Genomic DNA, 25,817 nt, shown 5'->3' with positions numbered 1-25,817 from the left:
AAATCAATTACATGTACAAGTAGTCCTCGACTCACAACAGTTCATTTAGTGACTGTTCAGGGTTACGACACTGAAAAAAGTGACACCCCCGTTTTTCCATAATTGCGACCATTGCAGCCTCTCCATGGTCACAGGATCAAAATCCAGACACTTGGCAACCGACTCACAGTTATGACGGCTGCCCTGTTCCGGGGTCATGGGATCCCCTTTTGCGATCTTCTGACCGGCAAAGTCAACGGAAAAGCCAGATTCACTTATCAACCATGTTGCTAAGTTAACGACTACAATGGTTGACTTAACAACTGTGGCAAGAAAGGTTGTAAAGGGGGGACAAAACTCATCTGACAAACGTTTCACTTGGCGACGTAAATTTTGAGCTCAGTTGAAGGACTACCTGTATTTGAAGCTGGATTCTCTAGAGCCGTGATGGCGAATCTATGGCACATGTGCCACAGGTGGCATGCAGAGCCATTGGTGCGGGCACGCAAGCCCCAGTCAAACTTACCTGCACTGTGCATGTGTGCGCCTCCCTGCTGACTTTCAGCCCATTTGAGGCCGTTTTTGCCCCCCCAGAGGCTCGAGGGAAGCCTTTGCAGCCTCGGGAGGCCGAAAAACGGGCTTTCCGGAAATACCAGAAGTGCCAAAACGGGCCCGTTTTCAGCCTCCTGAGGCTCCCGAGCCCTCCCACAAGCCTCTGGGAGGGTAAAAACAGCCTCCCCCAGGCTTCAGAGGCCCTCTGGAGGCTGAAAATGGACACTTCCAGTATTTCCAGAAAGCCCGTTTTTCGGCCTCCCGAGGCTGCAGAGGCTTCCTTGAGCATCTGGGAGGGTGAAAATGGCCTCAAACGGGCCGAAAATCAGCTGGGAGGCATGCACATGCGCAGTGCAGTAAGGGGGCAGGGTACGGGTGTTGCATGTGGATGCTCAGGGGAGCGGGGGCGCATTGCATTGAGGGTGCCAGCACACGCATGCATGCTTGCGGCACACCACAAGAAAAAGGTTCACCATCACTGCTCTAAATTCATTTGATACCTTCTACCTAAAGGGAGAAAGTGAAGGGATAGGAGAGATGATACGGACACCTAAAACCTATTATTGTCCCATCCTGGCTGCAGAATATAGTCCCAAAATGACTTGAATCTGCTGCTTTGTAGGAACTTCTCTAACCCCTTCCCTGACTCCAAAGACTAACACCAAAGAACTCTCATGGTCTAGGATTCAGACTCCAAAGAACCCGCTGTAGATGAACCAGTGGAATGTCAGCCTCAGGAGACACCAAGCCAGAAGTCACCTGGCGCTGATCAAAAACAGTGTTCTGACCCAAACCTGGTTGCAAGAGAACAAACACAAGACAAAGGCAGCAGCACAACCTTTTAATGTTGCATCTATAAATCCTGTTTCTTCACAGATAAAAGGCTGCTTCCAACTAATTAGCTCCGACAAGAAGCTAAGGCAAGGCTGCCAAAAAACAACAGATAAGAAATATTTTACAACACAAGAGTTTTCAAATATCAACTGTAATGTCCACGAGGCTGAGTTTCAAAACATCTTTGCTTCCTGCAAAGAACGTTCACTTCACATCTGCCTTTTATCTTCTTGGAGGGGCCATTACTTTGCAGCCTTACTCCTGAGTCGCCCATGCTGTTGCAGCTACTCTTTCCTGCGAGCAATCCTGTGCACACGCGCACTTGGCACAACTTCCTCATCTCTGCTGCCAGCCCCCACAATCTCTGAAGGCATCAGTCCACTCCCTAATGGTCCTGGCATTTCATCTGAGTCCTCGCTCTCCTCAGCCGTCTACACCTGCTGCCGGCTAACCACAACACACAGGAACTGTCAATACAACTGGAGAAGTTTCTTCAGTGTCAGAGTGTGAATCCTGAACCATGAAACAAACCAGGATTGGGCCACACGATCACCCCAGGACTGTGTGAATTTCCCAGATATCATCTCTGTAGCCAACCCTGGGTGTTCTTGCTGACAATTAGTGGCTCACCTACCATTTTGAGTTTAAAAAGTAGCGTAAAGCCGTAAACCATATCTTAAGCTTCTATTTTCTAAAATAAAAGGAAATCAGAATAAGAGAGTTGGAAGGGACCTTGGAGGTTTTCTAGTCCAACCCCCTGATCAAACAGGGGACCCTGTACCATTCCAGACAAGCAGCTGTCCAGACTCTTCTTAAAAAAATCTCCGGTAATGGAGCATCCACAACTTTTGAGGCATATATTTTGTCATTTACATTTAATAATCATATTGGTCTATATTTTTTTATCTGCTGTAAATCTGAGTCTTCTTTTGGTATTAAGGTAATATTTGCTTCTGACCAGGTTTTGGGGAGGCTAGTCTTTAACAAAACTTCATTATAGACCTCAGGCATTGACAGATCTGAAGTATCTTGTAGATGTTTATAAAGTTCTGCTGGCAGCCCATCTGGTCCAGGTATTTTATTGTTGGAGTTTTTTTGTCTTTTAACTACTTCTGTTAATTCCATCGTCATTATTCTTTCATTTAGCATCGCTCTCACTGTTTCTGGTATTTGAGGTAATGCAGCCTTTTCTAAGTATTGTTTTATTATATCTTCTGACATATTTTCTTAACTATAACGTTTTCCATAAAATTCCTGGATTATTTTTTCTTTTTAATCTTCATTTTGGTGGTGAAGGATCCACAACTTTTGAAGGTAAGCCATTCCTCTGATCAATTGCTCTATCCCCCAAAATCCCCAAACTCAACTTCTACATCACATCACGCTTGAGCAGGGGGTTGGAGTAGAAAACTTCCAATGTCCCTTCCAATCTCATATTTTGTAACCAGTATTATCATTCATCTTATCCACTAAGATCTCAATATGTCCAGGGCAACCTCTGGCACCAAAAATTAATCACACTGCAGTCAAGACTGAAGGTAGCTTTGCACTAAAATGTCCACTTTTGTGCTCCTAGTGCCAATGACTGTCTCAAAAAAAAAACCAAAAACCTCCAAAAAAACCCACCTATTGTACACCCTAATGAGAAGAGTCTGTTGCATTTACAGAAAACACTGGATTAGTATCATGACAATGTCAGTGAGGAGTCATGTGAGTGGTACATTTCTAGGCACCGTTACACAAAATTGAGCAAGCTCGCACCAGGGTTTGTCCATGCCAGAATTTTCTGGTAAGTTTTCCATTTTTAGCAATTGGAGCTGTAAGTGACAGCATTCAAAAGCACACACATAGAAAAGGATCTGGTGAATTCATTGCAGGACCAGACCCGGGGGAAACTCTGCTCTACCAAATTCCACAAAAACAGCTAATTTTCTGAGCTACAAGAACTTACCGAATCGACCCGCTGAATAAGATAGGATCCTGGAGGATTATAGAGAGCCTGGAACGCAGCAGATCGAGAGGCAGCTTTGCAATGTCAATGCCGTCAATGATAATCCTTCCTGTTTGAAATCATTTGGAGCAAAACAAAAGAGATGGAGCTACAAAACAAGCAAAACACACAGCAACATCCAGAAACACGGGTGTGATCCTGGAAGAAATCACGTGAAAGTTCAAGGGGACCATCAGAAATAAAAAGAGCCCCAGAAGACTACAAATTCTGAAATGTGCAATTAAATAATGGCATGATATTTTAATCCTTTGGAAATAATTTTCCCAAAAAGGCCATGGCTTAGTCTGTGCCCTACAGCTGCAGGTTATGGTACTGTGGAGAAGATCATTATGTCCATTTGAATCCCACTCATTGACAATCAGTGAAGGAAGAAACGAAGGAAGGAAGGAAGGAAGGAAGGAGACAGAAGGGAAGGAAGGAAGAAGAAGGAAGGAAGGAGACAATAGAGAAGGAATGAGATGGAAGGAAAGAGACAGAAGGGAAGGAAGGAAGGAGAAGGAAGGAAAGAGACAATAGAGAAGGAATGAGATGGAAGGAAGGAGACAGAAGGGAAGGAAGGAAGGAGAAGGAAGGAAGAAGGAAGGAAGGAAGGAGACAGAAGGGAAGGAAGGAAGGAGAAGGAAGGAAGGAGACAGTAGAGAAGGAATGATGGAACGAATGAGATGGAAGGAAGGAAGAAGGAAGGAAGGAGACAGAAGGGAATGAAGGAAGGAGAAGGAAGGAAGAAGGAAGGAAAGAAGGAGAGAGAAGGGAAGGAAGGAAGAAGAAGGAAGGAGACAATAGAGAAGGAATGAGATGGAAGGAAGGAGACAGGAGGGAATGAAGTCGACAGAAGGGAAGAAAGGAAGGAGAAGGAAGGAAGGAAGGAAGGAAGGAAGGAAGGAAGGAAGGAAGGAAGGAAAGAATATATGTGACTATGATATGTGATTTGTGGATTATCAAGAGATGGCAAAAATAGCTTTTATTGTTCAGACCATGACAAGATGTGGGTAATTTTTTGACTTTTCCTCTCTGTCTCTCCCTCTCTTTTTGACTTTTCTAGTATAACTCAGCCGAGTCAAAAAGTGCAAGAAATTAAGGACTAATGGTAGCCCTTAGTGGTGACTAAGTGGTCACTAGGAACTCCAAATGGGGTATTTTGAAATGACAGCAAATTCAAATGTTACACACATCCCGAACTGCAACTGATTCAGAGTACTTACCATCAAATATGTCTACCATCCTGAAGAAAGCCAATGAAAGGGATGATTTCCCACTGCCAGTGCGACCACAAATCCCAACCTTAAAGAGAAGATTTATTGTTGCTTTTTATATGTGGCATTTAGTGGGGGTAATTGCCAATAGTTATTGCTTAATGATAATTAAAAAGAAGACCTCTTCTTCACAATAGGACGTAACTTAAAAGAAATATTAAGAGTTCCCTTATCTAACATTTTTATTTCTCCCTCTCTGCAAAATGTAACATGAAAATAGAGATAGATAGTCCTCAACTTACAACCACAATTGGGTCCACAACAAGGTTAAATGAATCATGCCCAATTTTACAACCTCTTTTTTGCCATGGTTGTTGCAGTTGTTAAGCAAATCGTGTGGTCATTAAGCAAATCCATAAGTCACTTTTTTCAGTGTCGTAACTTCAAGCAGTTGCTAAGTGAACGGGTTGTATGTTGAAGACCAGCTATAATTGGATATTTCTCTTTTGACTCACAAATTCTAGATATGGATAAATAACTAGAGTCCACCTGTTGCTAAACTTTCTGTGAGCAAGGTATTTTAGCTTCTTCTGCAACCCAACAAGACAGACACAGACTTCAGAGAGTAATTAGGACTGCAGAAAAAACAATTACTACCAATCTGCCTTCCATCGAGGACCTGTATACTGCACGCGTCAAAAAGAGGGCTGTGAAAATATCTAAAGACCCTTCACATCCCAAACATAAACTGTTTCAACTCCTTCCCTCAAAACGATGCTATAGAGCACTGCACACCAGAACAACTAGACACAAGGAGAGTTTTTCCCCGAACGCCATCACTCTGCTAAACAAATAATTCCCTCAAAACTGTCCTACTATTTACAAAGTCTGCACTACTATCACTATTAATCTTCTCATCACTCCTTATCACCCATCTCCTCCCACTTGTGATTGTATGACTGTGATTTTGTTGCTTGTATCCTTACAATCTATATTGACTGTTTCCTAGTATGATTCGATTGCTTATTGTACCCTGTGACTATCATTAAGTGTTGTACCTTATGATTCTTGACTCTTGTTGAATGTATCTTTTCTTTTATGTACACTGAGAGCATTTGCACCAAGACAAATTCCTTGTGTGTCCAATCACACTTGGCCAATAAAGAATTCTATTCTATTCTATTCTATTCTATTCTATTCTATTCTATTCTATTCTATTCTATTCTATTCTATTCTATTCTATTCTATTCTATTCTATTCTTTTTGATACCAAATCATCTTCTACCATGGATCCTTCATTTTCTTTTCTTTTCTTTTGCCAGAAAGCCCTTGAAAAAGTATAAAATTATTGTAAGAAGGCAGAACCTTTTGGCCTGGTTTAATATATGCTTTCACGTGCTTGAGAACCGGCTTCAGGTTATTCTCGTAGCGGACACATAGGTTTTCGATCTTGATTTCCCCTTCTTGAGGCCAGTCTTTGGGTACTTGAGAAATATCTGAGGGAAAGATCAATGCAGAAGCGTCCTGATTTGTACGATCCTTTCCTTCCCACCTTTGTCTTTTTAAAACTAAATTTAATGTTACTATTTATTGTTTTAAGGTTTTAAAAGGCTTCAGATGGGTGTTTCACTGATTGCAAGCCACCTTGAGACACCTTTAGTTGAAATGGACGACATATAAGTTTGAATAAATAAATACAATTAGGATAGAATAGAACAGAGGTCTTCAAACTTGGCAACTTTAAGACTTGTGGCTATGCTGTCTGGAGAATTAAAGGGGTTGAAGTCCACAAGTCTTAAAGCTGCCAAGTTTGGGGACCCCTGGACTAGAATAACAGAGATGGATGGGACCTTGAAGGTCTTCTAGTCCAACCCCCTGCTCAGGCAGGAAACCCTATACGATTTCAGATAAGAGAAAATTTTCTTATGCTCTGATGGGAAAGCAAATTTGGTCTAGTGGTTAAGGCACCAGCTAGAAAGTCAGGAGATTGTGAGTTCAGGTTCCACTTTAACCACAAAAGCCAACTGGATGACTTTGGGCCAACCACCAGAAGTGAGTTCTAATCCCGCTTTAGCCAAGATAGCTGGCTAGGTGATTTTGAGCCAGTCATTCTCTCTCAGCCCAAGCCAGGATTGCTGTTGTGGGAAAAATAGGAGGAAGGTGTGTTGGATATGTTCAGCAGCTTGAGTTGGTTGTAAACCTAACACAGGTGGGATATAAATAAATAAGCCACCATAATTAGGAAATTCATCAGAAAAGTAGACAATGTGATACGAAGGGAATGTCAGTTAAGAAGAACCTTTTGATTCAGCCAGGCTGCATCTCCAGATAAAGTGATTTCCCACCCCCTGGTTTACATCAGTTATGAGGAACGTGGACCAAACAGAGCAGCATCTGGAATGACAACATTCCCAATTTATTTTGGAAGATGGCAATTTGTCACAAAGAGCAGTAGCAAAGCAAGATTTATTTACTTTCAACGAGTTGGCTCCCTTTGAGGTCAAATCTCAAGGCAGGTTACTTCCAACAGTGATAATGCAAAGTAAACAAATCAGACTGCTTTTCAAACTCGTAGTATGACTCAAGTCTAACGTCAGTCCTCTTCATGACTGACCAAGGAGACCAAATCATGCTTCCCTTTTATTCAATAGCTGGCAAATGAAGTCAAATGAACTGGTTGTTCTCCAGCCAAAAAAGGGAGGGATTTGATTGTAATTGCTCTTTGGGGCTGCCTGGCTACACATTGACTTTCAGCAGCTCACAATTAGAAAAGAAGTAAAAAGAAAACAAGACTGACTTCGTAACAGAAAGATTTTTGGGAAGATTTAACCTGGAAATAAGGAGAAACTTTCTGACAGTGAGAACAATCAACCAATGGAACAGTTTGCCCTCGGAAGTTGTGGGAGCTTCATCACTGGAGGCTTTCAAGAAGAGATTGGACTGCCATCTGTCAGAAATGTTGTACGGTCTCCTGTTTGGGCAGAGGGTTGGACTAGATGACCTACAAGTTCACTTCCAACTCTGATTATCTGTTATCTGTTAAATATTGGAAGACTGTCCACATGTCACCAAGTCATCAAGTTGACTTGCTACCTCTAAATATCAGTGATACATTTCACTAAAGGCTCTACCCGTACAGGGAGAGCCTCAAAGGGACCTCTGATCTTGGGGTGCCCTTCAATTTCAGCTATTGAGATGGATTTCATACAATTGGTCAGTCGACTCTACTGAGTGTTGCCCATTAAAACAACATCGGTAATGCCGCACCTATGGTGCCTTCATAATTCTCAGACTCCATGTTGAGAAAGCTGTTCACTTTCTTCACGGCCCCCATTTGCACTTCCAGGTCGGCCAAATTTCGCACCACCCAGTTCAGGTAGTTGGTGATCTATAAGGAAAAAGGAAAGAGGGGGTGAAAATGAAAAGAGGGGCATCTGGGAAGGGTCGGAATCTTGACGTGGTTGGAACCACGAGAATAAAGCTTTTATTTGTCATGGTATTATTCCCTTGGAGAAAGTGTACGGTGCTCATTGTACATGTAGGGAAAACAATCTCCGAGGTTTTAGAAAGTTGTTTGACCATCTACAGTGCATCCTAGGAAGGGAAGGGAAAGAGAAAGGAGAAAAGAAAGAGAAGGGAATAAAGAAAGAAAAAGGGAAAAGAAGGGAAGAGAAAGGAAGGAAGGAAGGGAAGAGAAGAAGTAAAGAAAGAAAAAGAGAAGAGAAGGAAAGAGGAAGGAAGGGAAGGGAAGAAGGGAGGAAAGAAAGGAAAAGGGAAGAGAAGGGAAAAAAGAAGAAGGGAGAAAATAAAGAAAAACAGAAGAAAAGAGAAGGGGGCAAGAATGGACAGGAAGGAAGGGAAAAGAAGGGGGAGAAGGGAGGGAGTGGAGAAAAGAAAGAGAAGGGGAGGGGAGGGAAGAAAAGAAAGAAGGGAGGAAAGAAAGAAAGGAAAGGGAGAGGGAAAAGGAAAGGAAAAGAAATGGACAGTTAAGCTGTGAATTTGGGAAAGTTAAACCTCGATGACCAATCATTATTCAGGCTACTCTAGTCCTTGCATGCACGTTTCCCTTCCTTTCCTTGGGAGCATGGAGGGCCTGGGAATTTCAGTGACTTTATTATTATTATCATCATGCTTTTAATTGGCTCACATAAAGCTGAAGCTGCTCCAAGTTGTCCTGAACTCTTTCAGCCCTGGCTGAAATCCAGGACTGCAAGATTTTCCACCTCCCACCCCCAGTATTGGGAACCTTGAGAAGCAGCTGCATATCCAGAAGGCTTCGGGTGGGGTCTGTGACCCCGAGGAATTGGTTGCAAAGAAAATAACTCTGCTGTGTCAAAACGAAACGATCCTGAATCTTGCAGGATTCTTACCTGTTTTGATGCTGGCTACATAATGGACTTTCCTGGCATAAAATACCAGGGAAATTCCTTTTTCCATCTCTACCTACCGTCAGTGCATAGAGGAGACCCAGACCTACGAGGCCAGAAGAGGAGCGGTCTGAGATGGAGGCCACAGCTGCAGTGAGGACAATGAAGGCGCCCACGTAATCCTAAAAGAAAGGAGAGACAGAAAGGGAACCATTTTACGCAGCAAAGCTAAGCTGAGCAAACATTAAAAGCCCCATCAACCCTATGGATATTTTTTTCTTTGCATTGGCCTTCTTCTGAATGCAGATGCTACCAAAAGGAGAAAGCATTACCAAGGGTGCTTTCTTTCCCTTAAGAGGATCCATAGTTGGTTTGCTGTCACCAATCACCCCTTCTTTGTTATGCTGGAATTATATGGAGGTTCTCAATCATCCAGGTCATGGTTGCTCCAAAGGTCCTTTCGGAAAAGATGGATTTTCCTGCTTTTTTAAATCAATCAATCAGAATAGAGCTGAAAGGGACCTTGGAGGTCTTCTAGTCCAACCCCTTGCTCAAGCAGGAGACCCTATACCATTTCAGACAAGTGACTCTCCAGTCTCTTCTTAAAAACCTCCAGTGATGAAGCACCCACAACTCCTGAAGGCAAGCTGTCCCATTGCTTAATTGTCATTACTGTTACGAAGTTTCTCCTTAATTCCAAGTTGCTTCTCTTCTTGATAAGTTTCTATCCATTGCTTCTTATCCACGTTTCACTTCTCATCAGGAACTGAACTGAAAAAGCTTCTTGGATGAGAAGTAAAAGGGGGAAAAAAGCACCTTTGGGACAATTCTTTGCAACATTTCACGCAAGGTGTGAGAGGGCCTTACAGTATTTTGACCTAGCTTCCCATCTATTCTTGCACGGCCTACTTTGGTTGGCACCATCCTCCTGAAGGTCTCAAGCAGGAGACTGTTATTCAGAATAATTTCGATCTGTCCACTCCTGGACCAGGAGGAATCCAAGTTTGTGACATCCAAACTCATAGGACTGGAAGGGACTGGAAGGTCTTCTAGTCCAATCCTTGCCCAAGGCAAGAAACCTTCTTCCATCCTAGACAAATGATTGTCCAATCTTTTCTTGAAAACCTCCAGTGATGGAGCACCCACAACTCCAGGAGGCAAGCTGTTCCACTGATTAATTGTTCTCACCGTCAGGAAATTTCTGCTTATTTCCAGGTTGAATCTTCTTCTTATGAGCTTCCATCGATTCCTTCTTAGGGACAAGGGACTGTCCGATAAGGAGATAGTAACTGTCTTGTGTCTTAAATGGGATATTTGCCTGAAATGGTATAGGGCAGTAGTGGCTAATCTTTTTGACTCCTGTGCCAAAAATTGTGTGCGCGCTTGCACGCTCACGTTCGCGTGCCAGCACCCAGAAGGCAATGCGGCCCCCCCACACTCCCTACGCATGCGCGCACTAATCCCACCCCCACCCCTGGCGCCTCCTTACCTGTACTGCGCCTCATAGCTGATTTTCGGTGGGTTTGAGGCCTTTTTTGGCCTCCCAAAGGCTCGAGGAAGGCTTCTGCAGGCTTTGCAGGCTGAAAACTAACCCCGTTTCATCACTTCCGGTATTTTTGGGAAAACAGGAAGTGACGAAATGGGACTAGTTTTCGGCCTGCAAAGCCTGCAGAAGCCTGCAGAAGCCTTCCTCGAGCCTTTGGGAGGCTGAAAAAGGTCTCAAACCCACCGAAAATCAGCGGTGAGGTGCGCACATACGCAGTGAGGTACGTTTGCCTGCAGCTCGCATGCTGGCACAAATGGCTCTGCATGTCACCTGTGGCATGCGTGCCATAGTTTCGCCATCACGGGTATAAGGTTTCCTCTTGAGCAGGAGGTTGGATTAGAAGACCTCCAAGGTCCCTTCTACCTTTGTTATTCTGTTATGCTATTGTATTCTTCTCACTAGCCCATTTCTGAGTTCATATGCTATCTTGGCTTTTAAATTAATCAAAGGATCTGGGTTCGTACAACAGGCATGACACCATAAAAAAAGCCATCCAAACCAATCAAAATTAACCCTACCCAGTTTTACAAATTGAGCAAATGTAGCTACTATGCCTTTAATTAAGCGGGTGGTTGCGAAAGGATCTCTTGGAACCATTCAGAAAACAAGTGATAAGAGGGAGACCTCAGAGAAGAAGTTCCATCATGAGCTGATGATGAATGATGTTCTATCAGTCTTTGTTCTGACAGGCAGAAGAAGGCAGTTTCTAAAAGGGAAGTCTTCTGGCTTGAACCAGGGCAACCTGCGGTGGTGAACTGGTTTGCCATTTGAGGTCCTCCAGTCAAGGAGAATAGGATGGGAGATTCTAGAGAAGATGGAACTTGACTAGTGACCCCTGATTGCTTCACTCAGTATCAGTCTACAACCACAACTTCCATCTGCGGTCAATGATCAGCCAGTTGCCTCTTTTTCTCTGTCAGTTTAAACATAACTTTTGGATCATACAGGACTTCCTCCCTGTAAAACATGCACTTGATCTATGACCCTCCAATACTTCAGATTGGAGAGATTTTACATGGCAACCTTTTCCGGTCCATAATCCTCCAATGGGAGTTGTAATCAAAAACATCTGGAAAGACCTTGGTTGGAGAAAGGCATTATAGCCCTTCATAACGCTGAGAAACAGTTGTCTGAAGATCTTTCCAGTGTTTCCATTATCCAAAACACTCCGTGTTGAACTGGCCTTATGGGTACCAACCCCAGGAAGATTTTGGTTTGGGAGCTACCATGACCACAGTAATAGATGTGGAGCCTCAATCATGATCTACACAAATACAGAAATACAGTTTTCAGACAAAGTGGGCAGGCAAATCTCCACTGGAAAGTAGAGATTCAACATATACAATCCTAGCGCGCTAGTTTTGTTCACAGAGATTATTCCAAATAATAATATGTCTAGCGTATACGAACTGGGTCACACACACACACACAAAAATGTGTGGAAGTATTCCTTCAGATATTATAAACAAATATGGGAGGTATTTCTAAACATTAATTTGAAACAGGAAGTAAGTCCTGTGAACCAGTTTTTGAAAGAAGAATCTTGGGTCATCACTTGTCAGAGGGATTCCACTGCAAATAATGTCTATTCATTGAAGCAAATTCATTCTAGGGTTTCCAGCAGAAGAAGATAGGGAGAACTTGCCAGAATAACAGAGTTGGAAGAGACCTCAGGGGTCTTCTAGTCCAGGGGTTGCCAACCTTTTGGACCTCAGGCACCACCAAACTCATAATTTTAAATCCCGCAGACTACTAATATGAATTTTGACTGTCGGTGGCTTGCTGACGTTTTCCTAGGGTCTCTACAGAAAGCATCAGAGACCCTGGGAAAATCCCCCAAAAAGTCTGCAGGAAAATTCCCCACCCCGTTTTCCTACCGATTGATCATCTTTATTTGGGATTGCAGGATTCCATCTCCATCTCCGTTCTCAGGGTGAGAGAGAGAGAGAGAGAGAGAGAGAGAGAGAGAGAGAGAGAGAGAGAGAGAGAGAGAGAGAGACTTTTGGCTTCATGCAAGGAAAGCAGCAGAAGCAGCAGAAGTCTCTTTCTCTTCCTCAAACTCTGCCATAAATGAGTCGTTGTGAGTCTTGTCGCGCTGGTGCAGCCTCTTGGAGCAGGAGGCCTTGCAGGGTCCCAAAGACTCATTTCTGGCAGAGTTTGGGGAGAGAAAGAAAGACTTCTGCTCCTTTCCTTGCATCCAGCCAAAAGCAGAAGAAGAAAGAAGCGGAAAGAAGCAGCCCGGTGGCCAGGCCAGGCGCGTGGGGCAAGTTCCCCCCCTCCGCCCTTCCCCCCTCCCCTCACTACCTTGTGTTGTTCGCAATGCAAGCAATGCAAGCCTTGTGTTCCTGCGGGCCATGTGGGCAGCGCAGCCTTGTGGTCCTGTGCAGACTGGATTAATTGCTTTATGGGTGACATTTCTCTATGGACCACCAAAATTTTCTCGCAGACCCCCAGTGGTCCCCGGCCCACTGGTTGGCGACCATTGTTCTAGTCCAACCCCTGTACAAGCAGGATACCCTACACCAGTGGCCCCCAACCTTTTTTGTGCCGCGGCCCGGTACCGGCATCACAAAATGATCCACGTCCCGGTACCGGCATCAGCACGCATGACAAGGCAAGGCGAGCCGAGCAACCGGCCAGCCAGCCGTCCCCCGCTTCTCCCCGCCACCTTCAACTCCTCCTTTGTACCTTTGTTGATGGGCTTCGCTTCGGGACGGCTTCGGGACGGTCGCTCTGCTCGCCTTGCCTTGGGTGCTGAAAGAATCTTCGCGCCTAAGTTTCGTTCGAAGCCCCCCTTCGATGAAACTAAGGTGCAAGGATTCCTTCAGGACCAAAACGCCGCTTTCCAACCGGAAAAGCTCACCCGGAAGCACTTTCTCGTCAAACAAGATGGCGGCGCCCAGAAAACCGGCGGCCCGGTAGGAAATGTTCCACGGACCGGTACCGGTCCGTGGCCCGGTGGTTGGGGACCCCTGCCCTACACCACGTCGGACAAAGGATTGTCCAATCTTCTTCTGAAAAACCTCCAGTGATGGAGTACCCTCTAATATAAGCAACATGCAATCATTTTACTGTAAAGTCATATTTCAATCTCAAAACAACCTACTGTTGTGAAGCCAAGCAAATGAAATAGCTCCAATTATAATTTTATTTGGGAAATATACAATGGAACGTAAGAGCTTAATTCAGAACCAAACACAATCGCATGAGTAAAGTCCATAAGTGCATAAGGAGTACATTTCCAGATTTTTCTCATTTCTGCAAAATTAGCTATATACCTTACATTCCACAAGTGTAACTGATGCTTAAACCTGGTGATCCTATAAGAAGGCCCAGGGACAAAGAAATACAGGTAATCCTTGACCTTCAATCACAACCGAGCCCCAAATTTTTGTTGCTGAGACATGTCTTAAGTGAACTTTGCCTCATTTTATGACATTCTTGCCACGTTTGTTAAGCAAATCACTGCAGCTATTAAGTTATTAACACCGTCATTAAGTGAATTTGGCTTCCCCCATTGACTTTGCTTGTCAGAAGGTCACAAAAGGTGATCACATGACCCCGGGACACTGCAACAGTCATAAATATGAGTCAGTGGCCAAGCATCCGAATTTTTTTTTTTTTGTAAATTTTATTTGAGTTTTCACAAAGAAATACAGATGAAACATCTTTTTTGAAAGCCTCCGAATTTTGATCCCATGACCATGGGGATGTTGCATTGGTCATAAGTGTGAAAAATGGTTACATATTTCAGAGCTATTGTAACTTCGAATGGTCACTGAACAAATTGTTGTAACTCAAGTGCACAGGGCAGCTTAAGAGAAATGATATAATCTCTGACTTGGCAGCCCAGGAAAAAAGGATTAAGTGATCTATACACAGCATCTCGTCTGCATCTCAGTCCTATAAAAGTAGCAAACTTTATTTTCTCCTCAAAGAAAAGTGGGTAGGAAACCCTTAGCATAAACTACATTAATCTATTTTAGGTGTTTCTGGGTTTTGTTTTGTTTCGCCAGGTCTTAGCAACGGGTTCTCTGCCTGCTTGCTGGGTGGCTGTGGCGTTGGTGGGAGTGGCCTAGTCAGCCTCCTGCACCACGGCGGGGGGGGGGGAGTGTTTTCCTCCCCTGGCTCCAGAGGCTTTCCTCAAGCCTTTGGGAGGGTAAAAATGGCCTCCCCGGGCTCCAAAGGCTCCCTGGAAGTCGTAAACGGGCCTGTTTCTGGCCTTCCTGAACTTCCAGGAGGCCCATTTTTCGCTCCCCCCAAGCCTCCCCGTGCGCCTTGCACTTACCTGTATCCAAAACAGGCCGCATGAGAACTCCTGGGAGGGAAGGGGAGGGGTGGGCGGGGCCAGCCAGGAGTGGGATTTGGGTGTTCTCCGAACTGCAGAGAATCTTAGCTAACAAGTGTAAAGTTTATGGGAAAATGGAAGTAATAGTATGATATAGAATTGAATGTGAAAGATAAAATATATATACTAAGAACACGTTTGTATTGAAGTGTTAAAAACCTGGAACCGCATTGCAGGTTGAACCACATGGAAAGAGATGTTTTTAAAATGTAAACAAATAAAAAAAAATATTGCAAAAAAAAAAAGAAGAGAGAAAAGAATTTTAAGCTAGGGGCTCTCCCGAACCCTTGCGAATCCCCAGCAGCCAAGCCCTGGATGTAGCTCAATGAGAAATATTTGCCTGGCCTGCTGTATCCAATGAAGCAACGGCTGGATTTAAAGATTTCCAAAGAGTGACAGTGATGAAGTTATACGCACCGTCCTAACCTCCAGCCATCTGTTGGCAGCAGAGAGGAACAAATATGCGATGTTGTTGGTGTCCGTCAGTTCCAGCATTCGTTGTTTAAATCTGGGCTCGTGCCTGCAAAGGGGAAAACCATCCTGGCGTTATACGTGACTTAATCGTCGGAGGCCACCGCTCTACAACAGGCAGAAAGGATGGCAGAATGCCAGGAAGGGGAATGGAGCAGTTGCAGGAGCTACTGAAAAACTAAATTGGAGCAAACGTGCGTCTAAGAACTTGCCAAGACTTTTTAGGAAGCAAAGCAGTGATGCTGTGCAATGTTTTGGCTTTGGGGCTTTTTTTTTTTTTTTTTTTTTGCTTATATCTCCCCATTGGTTATCTTCTACTGCTTCTTCTCATCCTCCATAATTCGATTTCCACCGTTTTTACCTTATGTTGCCACCAGAATCTGAAAATAACATTTAACACAGCACAGTACTTAAGCAAAATGGTTCAGTTGAGATCTGCCTATGTGGGACTGATTGGGGTAGATTGCAGGGGTGACACCGAAATATAATGTTATCATATTTTATCTACATCTTAAATTATTTAATTCTATTCCAATTTCATTTTAGACACTATTTTATTCCAGTTTCATTTTAAATCGTATTTTATTCCTATTCCATTCTGACAATGTAAAAAAGAGGTTGAGACGCTAGAAAGAGTGCAGAGAAGAGCAACAAAGATGATTAGGGGGACTGGAAGCTAAAACATATGAAGAACGGATGCAGAAACTGGGTATGTCTAGTCTAAAGAAAAGAATAATTATATATAATAATATCTCAGGGGCTGCCGCAAAGAAGAGGGAGTCAAGCTATTCTCCAAAGCACCTGAAGGCAGGACAAGAAGCAACGGGGGGAAACTAATCAAGGAGAGAACCAACCTTGATATAAGAAGAAATTTCCTGACAGTTAGAACAATTAATCAGTGGAACAACTTGCCTCCAGAAGTTGTGAATGCTCCAATACTGGAAGTTTTTAAGAAGAGATTGGATAATCATTTGTATGAAGTGGTGCAGGGTTTCCTGCCTAGGCAGGGGGCTGGACTAGAAGACCTCCAAGGTCTTTTCCAACTGTTATTCTATTCTATTCTATTCTATTCTATTCTATTCTATTCTATTCTATATTGTGTTTGTCAAATTTTAGTAATAATGTTTCTGGAACTGTGCACTTTGATATGGCCCAAGAGCTAATCAATAAATAAAGAATGGATTTCCAATCAGATCAATGATAACAGAATAACAGAGTTGGAAGGGACCTCGGAAGTCTTCTAGTTCAACACCCTGCTAAGGCAGAAGACCCTACACCATTTCAGACAAATAGTTGTCCAATCTCTTCTTAAAATATTCCAGTGTTAGAGGAGCCACAACTTCTGGAGGCAAGCTGTCCCACTAATTAATTTTTCTAACTGTCAGGAAATTTCTTCTTGGTTCTAGGTTGGTTCTCTTCTTGATAAGTTTCTATCCATTACTTCTTGTTCTGCCTTCAGGTGTTTTGGAAAGAGATTCAGTGGGACTTGCTCCTTAGAAATAGACTTAGAATTTCTCAGATAAATTTGCCCAGAATTAGTGAAAGAGATCCAATCCCACAGCAGGGTTTGAACTCTTTGCTCTCCAGATATAACTGGACTCCACTCCTGTCAACATTAACCAGCATGATCAGTGGTCAAAGTTGATTAAACATATTGTAATCCAGCAATATCGGAAAGACTGCATTACTCTCAGCCTTGCTCTAGAAAGATATTATTTTATATCTAATTGTTTACCTGAACCTTATAGTGTATTAATAATAGTGTTGAAGGTATTGACTCTTCAGCACCTTATGACCTATGGACCACAAGGGGGCAATATAGACAGAGAATTATGAGTTATTTGATTCTCCTCTATCACTCTGCCTGGTTTTTGTCTAGGAGGATGCTAATTTGAGGTCACTTCCTTCTGGCTTTCTTCTCAGGCACAGTCACATGGAACCTTTATTTGTTGATGTTCCACATGGTTGGGATTACCAGAACATATTCAACAAATACAGTACAACATTCCAATACAGGATCATAAAAGTTTACAATTGATGGGATCATCCCATCAATGATCTCATGCACTGACCTAGGCAAGTCCTTATTAAAGAAGAAATGTCCCAAATCTCACAACTTCATCAAGCATCTCATGACATGCTTGCATGACATCCTGAAGGGTTGCAGTGTGTTTGGGGAAAATGTTGCATCTTCATGTGAACTCTTTCAAGATATCAGGATTTTCCCATGTGATTTTCTAATACATTATTCTTCTAACGTTTCACAGAGGAAAACCCGAACCTTATTCATCTCATACAATTTTGATCATTTTTAAATTAAAAAAATAATTTGATAGTATTGCTAATTCTTGGTTCAGTCCATCATTGTCATTGCTTGCACCCTAACAGGAGTTGAGACAGTAAAGAAAGAGCCCCGTTTGGCACAATTCCTCATCTACAGACACACACTGGGAATTGTTCTCCTTCTGCCTAGCATATCACGTGGATTTGCACAACATATTTAACCTGGTTACCGAATCAGCTCATTTCCTGGATTTGCATAATACTTTGAATCATCAAGCAACTAATAGACTTAGTTTGTAAGATACACTAAACAAGAAATTACAAATCAAGGTTTTTTTTAAAAAATAGCCAACAGTGGGGACCTTTGTGCTGTCTGAGTTTGGTTGTTTTCTTGCAGATGTTTCCTTACCAAACTAGGGTAACATCACTAGTGATGTTACCTTAGTTTGGTAATGAAATGTCTGCAAGAAAAGCTTAGAGAGCACTGAGAACCCATTGTTCAACCCTGAGCTGCAAATATTCTCTTCTATCAGTAAAACTTTAGCATGTTGTGTGAATCAACCACAAGGTATAACTGATTTGGCTAAGGGTGTTGCATGAAGATAACCACTGTCTAGTTGAAACTGATTATTCACATTCTGCTTAATTCTAAAGTCTCCTTCAAGCCAAGGTTGACTTCAAGCCAAGGATGATTTCATGAGCATGTCCATGTGGTGTTCTTATCAACAGCATGGAGTGTTTTTCTCCCAGGATGTTTTTTCAAGTTCGTTTTCTCTCTTACAGACTTGGAAATTCTTCATGGTTTCCCATTTGAGTATTAATTCAACCTTTTGAGATCGTTGAGATCAATTAGATGCTTCAGTGTAATGGTGCTTTCCCAGTTCATCCCTTCCCAAATTGGTATCCTTTAAATGTCTTAGATTTAAATTCTCAGGTATTTCTGGAGTTGGTCTACCACATCTGGATGACCCAGGCTGGGAAAGGAGATAGAAGCCCAGCCGAGTAGGGAGATTATTTTCATCTATAATTGTATAAATGTTCAGAAACCACCATCTTTTCCTGTTCTCCATATGGATGAATTTTCGTTCAATTTTGCAAATCCACCAGACTTCATTCAAGATCGTTTGGATAGATTTGGAAGACACCAATTTTGGGCAGCCTGGTGCCTCTAATTGGCTGATAGACTTTGCCCATCAGATTAAGAGGTTTATATTATGATGTGGCTCAGTGGTGGGTTTCAAAAATTTTTACTATCAGTTCTGTGGGCATGGCTTGATGGGTGTGGTGTGACTTGGTGGGTGTGGCAGGGGGAGGATACTGCAAAATCTCCATTTCCACCCCACTCCTGGGGGAAGGTTACTGCAAAATCCCCATTCCCTCCCCACCCCACTAACCTGCTTTCCAGCTCCGTTCTCCTATGCAGAGCAACAAAAGAAGACCCAGCCAATCAGCTGGGACTCGGGAGGCAGAACATAGATGGGAGTGGGGCCAGTCAGAGGTGGGATTTGCTGGTTCTCCGAACTACTCAAAATTTCTGCTACTGGTTCTCCAGAACTGGTCAGAACTTGCTGAATACCATCTCTGATGTGGCTGGAGTTCACGCATTAGGCTTAACTCTGAATCCAGGTTAATATAATCTTGAAATGCCCAAACAGGCATACTCTATTATACTTTGTTGTGATGGCCTGATCCAACCTATATATACAGGCCAAAAACCAGATTCCCACAAAATACAGAAGCCAGGAAATCTACTTCCATTTTTGCATTGTCTGAGATGTTGTGCAAACTCAACTTGTTTGTCACCAGATAAAACCGATGTGCAAAGAACAGCACATGCAAAACATTGTGGCATAAATACCCCTTCCTACACACCATGAAAGACCAGAATGCATTATTCCAATAACATGATAATAACTACAGTCTGTCTCTGGCCTCTCCGGCAGTTGCACGTTTCCCCCTTCCTTTCTACCCTCCCTCTCCCTCTATGGAAACTCTGACACACACAATCTGCATCATTTCATCTCCATGGGGCTCTTCTGCTTATTATTACTACACTTTTCATCCTGTGCAAATGACAGCTACAAAGGTCACCTACAACCCCTTCGAAGAGAGCTTAACTCAGCTGTTCAGAGGTTGCCTTGTGGTGGGAATGCATGCCTTCTGGTTGCGTACTTAATGAACTCAGGAAACAATTACCAGTTTTCCTCCAGTAAACCTTAGCTTTCGAATAAAACCCTAACGAGAAAGAACACTGGCTTAACTGCTGCAAAGATGAGGAAAGAGGAAGGAAACTAACAGATTAACAGAGTTGGAAGGAACCTTGGAGGTCTTCTAATCCAAACCCTTGCTCAGGCAGGAAACCCCATATCAACCTTGTCAAACGGCTGTCCAAACTCTTCCTAAACCTCCAGTGATGGAGCACCCACATCTTCTGGAGACAAGATGTTTCACTGAATGATTGTTCTGTCAGGAAATGTCTCCTTCATTCTAGGTTGCTTCTCTCCTTGATTGGTTTCCACCCATTCCTTCTTGTCCTGCTTTCAGGTGCTTTGGAGAGTAGCTTGACTCCCTCTTCTTCACGGCAGGCCCTTAGATATTGGAATACTGCTTTCATGTCACCCCTAGTCCTTCTTTTCATTAAACTAGACATTCTAGTTCACTTCTGTTCTAGCTTTTGTTCTTTCTCCTCTTTAGCCTGACCACAGATTTTTGTTGTGGTTGTTGTCCTCAATGGTGCAGGAGCAAATGAAGGTCATTCCTTCTACAACCGATCTGATTAATGGTCTTTTCCCACTGCTTAGCTGAAGTGCTCTTCAACTTACATTGAACTGGTACGGTAGTCAACTACATTGGCAAGAGATTTGATGCCTCCATTGCTGGATCCCCATCTGGCTTAACTGCCTCTGCTCCCAATCAGTGCCATAACAATCCCTCCAGAAGAACAAGTGGCAAAACAGATTGGATCCAATCTGGGTCGGTTATCGGAACCAAGGGTTTAGACTTTGGAGCTTTCCGACTCGTGCTAGATCCATCCTCATAGAACTTCTCTCTCACCAGAATGTGATGAGAGAGAAGTTCGGTGACCAACCCAGATTGGATCCTGAAACATTATCCTGGGACACGTATATTTGCCTTCAAAACAGATTTGACACACCTTTTCGAGTCTACCTTGATGTGATTTTTGGAATAAAGGAAGAAATTCTATATCAGGTATGGGGAACAATGGCCTCTTTATGACCTGTGGACTTCGATTTCCAGAATTCCTGAGCCATAGATCATAAAGGACCCATCGTTTTTCATCCCTGTTCTACAAGAACACTACTATTAGAGCTAAGGATGATAAGGCCATCTCACTCAAGGTCTCCAAATGAGAGAAGGACAACTAAGCAGGGATGGTATTCAGCAGGTTCTGACCAGTTCTGGAGAACCGGTAGCTGAAAGTTTGAGTAGTTTGGAGAACCAGCAAATATCACCTCTAACTGTTCCCATTCCCATCTATTCTCTGCCTCCTGAGTCCCAGCTGATCGGCTGGGTCTTCTTTTGTTGCCCTGAACAGGAGAACGGAGCTGGGAAGCAGGTTAGTGGGGTGGGGAAAGGGAACGGAGATTTTGCAGTATCCTTCTCCTGCCACGCCCACCAAGCCACGCCCACCAAGCCACGGCCACAGAACTGGTAGCAAAAAAATTTGAATCCCACCACTGCAACTAAGGATGTGTCGAAAATAAGAATGGTGTATTTTTGCTGAGGGAAAGCGGAAGGAGAAAATGGCTCTAACACTGTCAAAATGGCTTCTGGTTTGCAAACCTGAATGCTCTGATGGTCGTGAGGCCTTCTGTAGTCTCAGAAAAGTGGCAAAGGAGAGGCAACTGAGTGCTGTCGTCAAGTTCCTGGAGATCCCTGTTACCAAGAGAAAGAAGACGAGCCAAGAAGAAACCATATTTCAGCAGCTAGTAAACAAGGGCCTGGTTTCCCTTATTAAACCATTGTATCACTTGCTCTCCCTAAACAAAAACGTGAGGATCTTTTATTGTTATTATGCATGCCCAGATTCCCTTGGAAATTATCCATTGGAAGCCACCTATCAAAAGGAGCTTAAAACATCAACAGGGAAGGAAACTACCCATTTTGTTTCAGGAGTTTCCCTTTTTTTTCCTCTTTCTGATACTCATTTATTTTTGTTATAGAATAGAATAGGGTAGAATAGAATAGAATAGAATAGAATAGAATAGAATGGAATGGAATGGAATGGAAGGGAAGGGAAGGGAACGGACCAGAACAGAACAGAACAGAACAGAACAGAATAGAACAGAACAGAATAGAATAGAGCTGGAAGGGACCTTGGAGGTCTTCTAGTCCAGCCTCCTGCTCAAGCAGGAGAACCTATACCATCTCAAACAAGTGACTGTCCAGTCTCTTCTTAAAAACCTCCAGTGAGGGAGCACCCACAACTTCTGAAGGCAAGCCGTTCCACTGGCTAATTGTCCTCACTGTTACGAAGTTTTTCCTTAGTTCTAGGTTGCTTCTCTCCTTGATTAGTTTCCATCCGTTGTTTCTTGCCTTGCCTTCTGTTGCTTTGCAGAATAATTTTTTCTTTGTTCTTTTTTTTTTTTGTGTGGCAGCTTCTCAAATACAGAAATACTGCTATTTATTTATTTATATCCTGCCTTTAATTTATTTTTTCAATAAATAACTCAAGGCAGCAAACCTACCTAATACAGTACTTTCTTTCTTCTCCTATTTTTTTTCCCCGTAAGAACAACTCTGTGAGTTGAATTGGGCTGAAAGAAAATGACCGGTTCAAAGTTGCCATCCGGCTTTCATGCCTAAGACGGGACTAGAACTCACAATCTCCTGGTGATTGGTCCAAAGACATCCAGCCGACTTTCATGCCTAAAGCAGGACTAGAACTCACTGTCTGCCCGTTTTTAGCCTAATGTCTTGTCCACTAGATTCTTTTTCTTCCTTGTCTTTCATTCTCCTTTTTTTTTTATCTGCTTCCTTGCAAATCAAACAAGGATTGAATGCTTCCGCCAGAGGTTTTAATTGTTATTTTAAAATTAGCCTTGCATAGGATTAAGCCTAGAGCTCTGAACATGCAGCTTTAGTATTGCACAATGCCCAATCCTGCCACAAACACTTTCCCTGCTGGCGATAACAAACATCAAAATTCTAAGGTCATCCATTAGTTAAACATTTGTATCTTTTTTTTTTTCAAGAGAGAGAGAGAGAGAAAAGTGAAGAACTTACTTAGATGCGACTCTGAAGTATTTCTGGATGAAATAAAACGCTACTCCAAGAGGCAAGAGAGCAAGTAGGAAGTAGTGGGTGGTGTATGAAATCATCCCGACAGCAGATAGACAGAGTAATGTTGAACGCGAGAGGGATTCCACAGTTGGTGGAATGTGCTGCAACACATATAGGCAATAAATGTGAGCGAGAGGCCGCTACTTCCATGGCCCAGTTGAGAAAGGCTCAAGGCCCGATAGTGGGCCACGGCTGATCTAGACATGTATAAAATATAGATTTTTCCCACTCGTAGCATGCAACAAATCAAGGTGCTCACCTGATCAATAATATTTGTATCAGCAGAAAAACGGTTCAGAATTAGCCCCAAAGGGGTCATATCGAAGAATCTGTAAAGGGGGCAGGAACAGTAAAAGATTGTCCAGTGTGGAAAGAATGTTCCCAATTATTTTATTTTGTAAATAACTAGCTCTATACCAGGGTTTCGCTATGAAACTATTTGATTGGGTTTAGTTTTGGGGGGAGGAAAATAAGGGGGGAAAAATTGTGCCTCTGCCTTCCAGCATCCATCAGTATTCATTTGGCTAGCATCCTGTCAGTGTGTGAGAGAGTTGAGGGCTGTTTGGAAACTGCAGCAGTATTTGCTGTGTGAGCAAGAAGGAGACAGCAAGGAGCCTGGGCATGGCTTAGCTGAACTGCAGTTGGAAGAGATTTCTTTTCAGGTGGGGAGGGGGAGTAGAACTCCTTAGCATCAGAGTGTGTTAATAATAATACAGGAAATACTAACGCTCTGATAGTCATTTCGAAAAATCCTTTCTTGGTGAGCACCTAGAAGCCAAGAGGAACATATGTACCAATTTTCAAATTTGTAGGCTGTACAGTTCTGGAGATTTTGTGATGATGCATGATGTCAACCCTTATTGATTGTTACTTTCAGCCAATCGATCTATCATAATGTTTCTTTTTTTATATTTTTGGAATGTTGTATCTTTCCCAGATTCTTCTGGTTGGGGCAGGTGATAAAATTGAGGAAAGGAAAGGGAAGGGAGGGAGAGAGGGAAGGAGGGAGATTACATTTTTCCAGATGAAGTTATGGTTACAAGATTCCAGTAGGTGCTTAAAGGCAAGCCCTGGAGCCTTCAACACCTGGGCAGCTTTGAAGTCACCAGAACTCTTCTGCAGCATCACTGATGGTCAGAAAGAATACTGTGTCTCATCAGCCCAGCTGGGATAAGTGATTTGAGGAACCATTAGAACCTAGCTAGATTGGTGTCAAGAATCAAATCTGTGCTGCAACTATCCTAGTGGCCAAGAGATGGCAGTAAAAATGGAGATTAAAACTGTTTATGCTGCCATCTAGTGGTCCTTTGAATTATTGCAGCTCAGATAAGATACCATATTCTAAAGCAGGGGTGGGCAAACTTTTTGACTCGGGGGCCTCATTGACTTTTAAAATTTGACAGATGGGCCGGGTCAGCACAAGATACGATACATATAAAAAACTGCAAAATTTCCGCAAAATCAAGTCACTGCACCTAATGCGCCACCTGGTGTCAAAATGCGTGTCATTACAAGTCAAAATCAAATGAATGCAATCATTCAATCATTCACATCAAACCTTAATTCTGTACCAATCTTGGCGGGCGGATTAAAAAGACCAACGGGCGGATGTGGCCCGCGGCCGTAGTTTGCCCACCCCTGTTCTAAAGGCTGGTCTAGTTTATCTGCAGAGGGATTGTAGAGGAAAGGGCTGAACAGCCTTGGAGATGGTGTTGTTTTCCTAAAACCATAAGTAAACTATGGTTACTATTGAAGTGGCATAGAAATTTAATAAAATATGATTGATTGATTGATTGACAGACAGACATTATTTATTAAATTTAAATCCATGGTGATTTTGGTCAGCCGGTGGATGGGTAGATGGATGGACGCACCAAATCATACTTCTTTGCTTTGGAGTTTACCCAAATACAGTTACTTGAAGTGTTTCAGTCTTCTCCTCTAATCTACCAAATACTAGTCTCAGCAATGATCAGATGTTTGAAGTCTATCCCCTAAAGACCCAGCCCCTGGCCACTAGACACTACCTCTTTGCCCCTGGGTTCTGAAGGTCTAGACCCCAGGAGTTCTATTAAGTGGCTCATTCTGTCTACCAAAAGGAACATGAAGTTTCTGTACCTGATGGGTCCGAGGATGATCTTGTTGAGGAGATCGTGGTAAAGGTTCTTCGCAGCAGTGAGGCCCATCCATTCAACGGTCAAAGACGTGACAAGGCAAAGAACAATGCCTGCCCCACTGAGAATGCTGAAGACTGCAACGTGGCATGTCTGTTCCAAAACAAGAGTACAGTTCTATAAACCAAGGTTCTTCAAACTTGGCCAGTTTAAGACTTGTGGACTTCAACTCCCAGAATTCCTAAGCTAACATGACTGGAGGAGGAATTCTGGGAGTTGAACTCCACAAGTCTTAAACTGGCCAAGTTTGAGGACCCCTTCCATAAACCCTGGGAAAAGAATACCATTTCTTTTCATTGTTCTGAAACATCCCGTAAACATCTACCCAGGTTATCTGGTGGTCATCCTAATGAATAACTTTGTTTTTGTACCCTGTGCTCTTAATTACCCAGATTAATTGGATTTTAAAAGTTCTTTAAAAGAAAAACAAAAGTTTCCATTTGTCAACGTTCCAGCAAACCTCCATTCCAATCAGTAACTCCAAGACAAACGTATCTCAAAAATACCTTTATTAGAATAGGACCTGGCACATCTGTGGAATCCTGAATCTAAAGTTTTTCGGGCTTTCCACAATTTCCCAAACTACAAATCCATCCCCCTCTTGGTCGTCATCACATCATGTGGCCCAATCACGATCCGTCCAAAAGTAAGATCTTTATTTCATCCTGCGCCATACTAAATGACCTTGAACTAACAAAAGAACTTTATTCTGTCTACTTAGAGCTACTTAATTGAAATCACCCTCCTCCCACTCT

The 25,817-nt window shown here is 42.9% G+C and overlaps 1 protein-coding gene across 5 annotated transcripts in view; it reads right to left on the bottom strand.

The window, feature by feature from the left end:
* Window positions 1–25,817, bottom strand: part of ABCC9 (ATP binding cassette subfamily C member 9) — a 128,322-nt gene that overhangs the window by 6,149 nt on the left and 96,356 nt on the right. For all 5 annotated transcript variants that reach the window (XM_087968812.1, XM_087968813.1, XM_087968814.1 and 2 more), the window contains 10 exons: window positions 25,007–25,155; window positions 23,148–23,217; window positions 22,832–22,989; window positions 21,389–21,481; window positions 15,248–15,350; window positions 9,017–9,118; window positions 7,837–7,957; window positions 5,935–6,065; window positions 4,579–4,657; window positions 3,317–3,425 (listed from right to left, as the gene is read on the bottom strand). In XM_087968812.1, the coding sequence (XP_087824938.1) occupies window positions 3,317–3,425; window positions 4,579–4,657; window positions 5,935–6,065; window positions 7,837–7,957; window positions 9,017–9,118; window positions 15,248–15,350; window positions 21,389–21,481; window positions 22,832–22,989; window positions 23,148–23,217; window positions 25,007–25,155 (1,115 nt within the window). The remainder of the gene's footprint in view (window positions 1–3,316; window positions 3,426–4,578; window positions 4,658–5,934; window positions 6,066–7,836; window positions 7,958–9,016; window positions 9,119–15,247; window positions 15,351–21,388; window positions 21,482–22,831; window positions 22,990–23,147; window positions 23,218–25,006; window positions 25,156–25,817) is intronic.

The sequence above is a fragment of the Notechis scutatus genome, chromosome 6, assembly GCF_049901735.1.
Source record: "Notechis scutatus isolate UNSWTSFEM ecotype Mainland chromosome 6, rNotScu1.2, whole genome shotgun sequence".
NCBI lineage: Eukaryota > Metazoa > Chordata > Lepidosauria > Squamata > Elapidae > Notechis > Notechis scutatus.
Note: the sequence above shows the minus strand (reverse complement) of the source record. Positions and strands in the feature narration are given on the sequence as shown.